The 2,655-nt window shown below is 35.7% G+C and overlaps 1 protein-coding gene across 1 annotated transcript; it reads left to right on the plus strand.

Moving 5' to 3' along the window:
* The first annotated feature begins 534 nt into the window (after positions 1–534).
* On the plus strand, positions 535–1,961 carry LOC148698579 (uncharacterized). The gene is made up of 2 exons (XM_088684062.1): positions 535–813; positions 1,398–1,961. The coding sequence occupies exons 1-2, from the start codon at positions 716–718 to the stop codon at positions 1,714–1,716; spliced, it is 417 nt and encodes a 138-aa protein (XP_088540188.1). The 5' UTR covers positions 535–715; the 3' UTR covers positions 1,717–1,961.
* Positions 1,962–2,655: the final 694 nt, after the last annotated feature.

Genomic DNA, 2,655 nt, shown 5'->3' on the forward strand with positions numbered 1-2,655 from the left:
AAAAAATTAACAGTAACCACATCAAGATGTGAAGTATAAGCAATTAAACATCAAAATATATAATATCAATAGTGAGTGTTTTTATATATATTCTTAATCGATGGAATAGTAGTTTGTGTACGATGAAATCTGAAACGTGTGCAAAAGTTCATATACACACACATAGAATCCAAGAGCGTACATCACACCTTATCATCGAGGAGCGTAGTGGTAGCACTTGTAACATGCAATTTTAATTTTTTTTTAGGAATGCCAATTAATTAATAATAGTCCTATATTAATTGGGACAATGAAATGCAAAAGAAAAGATAGGAAAGGGAATCAAGAAGCAAAGCTCTCAGCATGGGGGCAGAAGTGTCATTTTCCCACCTCCATTTTAAGGTTCACCTCTCCTCCCCGTCTGCCCTAACTGAAAACGACTGCAAGCAACCTGTGGTCTACCAGTGTATATATCTCCACTAATATAGATATAATATATAGAATTTTATTAATTTCATGTATAAATATGGAATTTACACACCGACTTCAAAACCATTAGCCCTCATCTCTCTCTCTCTCTCGCTCTCTCTCTCTCTCTCTCTCTCTTTCTCCCTCGCCTTCTCTCTTCTTGTACTTATCTCTCCGACTCTCTCTCGGTTATGGATTGTGTTTGTTGATAAATTGATATATAGGGATAATATTCTGTGTAGCTCCTGAATTGATTCAAGAAACGAAGATGGTAGATCTTCAAACTGTTTGCTGCATGTGTGGTGACGTGGGTTTTCCTGACAAGCTCTTCCGCTGCAACAATTGCCGCGATCGCTTTCAACACTCGTATGTATTTTCGCCATCGCCCATCATCATCATCATCATTATCATCATCATCATCATCATCATCATCATCACCATCATCATCTCATATATGTCATGCATCATACATAATGTAAAGATATGATATTTGCTATGTATGTATGTATGTATGTAAACTGTAAAGACATCATATATATTTGTATCATCATGAACATGATCATGGATTCATGGTTCATACGTGTGATAGGTATTGATAACTGAATAGGTAGAGTTAAAAACCCATCTTTATAAAACACCCACCAAACCTACCTATGATTATTGGTACCATGCATCATATATATGATGCTCATGATCATCATGGTATAATAAGACCATGAGATATGCATCCTATGTCATATATTTGTATAAAAATGTGTATAATGCTGTAACCATGCCTAGTCCTATTATGTCAATATTTCAATTAATATAAAGCTGATAAGAACAAGAAAAACTCATTTACTAATTAAGCACGACACCCATGTGAATTTGTGTTCAGACAATTATGTGCTTATGAATTAATTTCTCAATCAATAAGGTCGAATCTCATAGACAACAGTTGTTAATTCTAGGTATTGTAGTAACTATTATAGAGAGTATGCAGAGCCAATTGAACTGTGCGATTGGTGCCGAAGTGATCAAGAGAGGAGCACAACAAGGCACGGTAGCTCTTCCAAGAAATCAAGCATGGTGACCAGAGGAGGAATCGAGACTGGAGGTGCCTCGAGCCGGTCAGAATACTCCGGGGATCACAAGATCAAGCAACACGATCATCAACAAGAAGGTGGTAGCAGCGAGAAGGCTAACACCAAGAACCACCCTAGCAGCGGCACGCCATCACCAAGAACCACTACGCGCAGGTACAAGCTTCTCAAGGATGTCATGTATTAAAGACCATCTAAAGAGGGTGAGTGATTATACAAGGCTTATGAAACTAGAGGGCTTTAAGTGTTTATAGAAGCAAATTATGTTAATTATGTATCGTAATTAGTACTTATACTATCCATCCGGAGAGTGTTCATATTGTTTTTTTTTTTTTTTTTTTTTTGGGTTCCTTTGTGTTTTATTAATTTGTGATTTCCGTAAGTTGTTCATAAAATAACGTAAGCTTGCTCGGCAATGAACTTAGTTCTCTATCTGTAAATCCCTATATATTCTGGTCCAGTCTCTATATTTCGGTCAGAAATAGCCCAAAGTCATAAATTAATGCATTATGAACTAGCTATAAGAAGTTCAGTTTCAAGGAAAATAATAAAACCAGTTAAGGTATGCTGTTTTTCCTGATTAAGATTAATTAATCAATTCAAGATGTATATAGAAAACCCTAGGACCTGATTAAAACTAATTAATCAATTCAAGATATATGGAAAACCACCACTTAATTAGTACTACGGTTTAATGGTATTCCTCTTCACTTATAAGTGAGAGGTATTAGGTTCGGATCTCGCCAAAGGTGAATTTGAACCTCATCATTGCTCCAGGAGGTTCCTCCAATCACATCCGTTCATCGTCCATTGTGCAGTCAGAAATCATTGAAACTTTTTTTTATTTAAAATTGAATATAAACAGTACCTGGCAAAAACTGGCCACACGATATATGATGAACGGATGTGATTGGAGGATCCCTGAAATCCTCACAAAGAGGATCCGACGAGGATCTTTTACTCATTATTGCTAGTCCATTGTGAGGTTAAGTCTACACTCCCTTCTCCCTAATGTAAATAATATCATTTGTTCAGAAAAATATATATAGAAAACCCTAGGACCTAATTAATAGAAAATTACAATAATTCTATTCTAACAGTTAATTAATTTTTTTTCGAGATGTAC

Source organism: Pyrus communis, chromosome 2 (assembly GCF_041283825.1).
Source record: "Pyrus communis isolate YQ-2024b chromosome 2, ASM4128382v1, whole genome shotgun sequence".
NCBI classification, from domain to species: Eukaryota; Viridiplantae; Streptophyta; class Magnoliopsida; order Rosales; family Rosaceae; genus Pyrus; species Pyrus communis.

Coding starts and splice junctions, on each gene's coding strand:
- LOC148698579 (XM_088684062.1), top strand. CDS start 716: ATGGTAGATCTTCAAACTGTTTGCTGCATGTGTGGTGACGTGGGTTTT. Junction 814..1,397: donor CGCGATCGCTTTCAACACTC/GTATGTATTTTC, acceptor TGTTAATTCTAG/GTATTGTAGTAACTATTATA.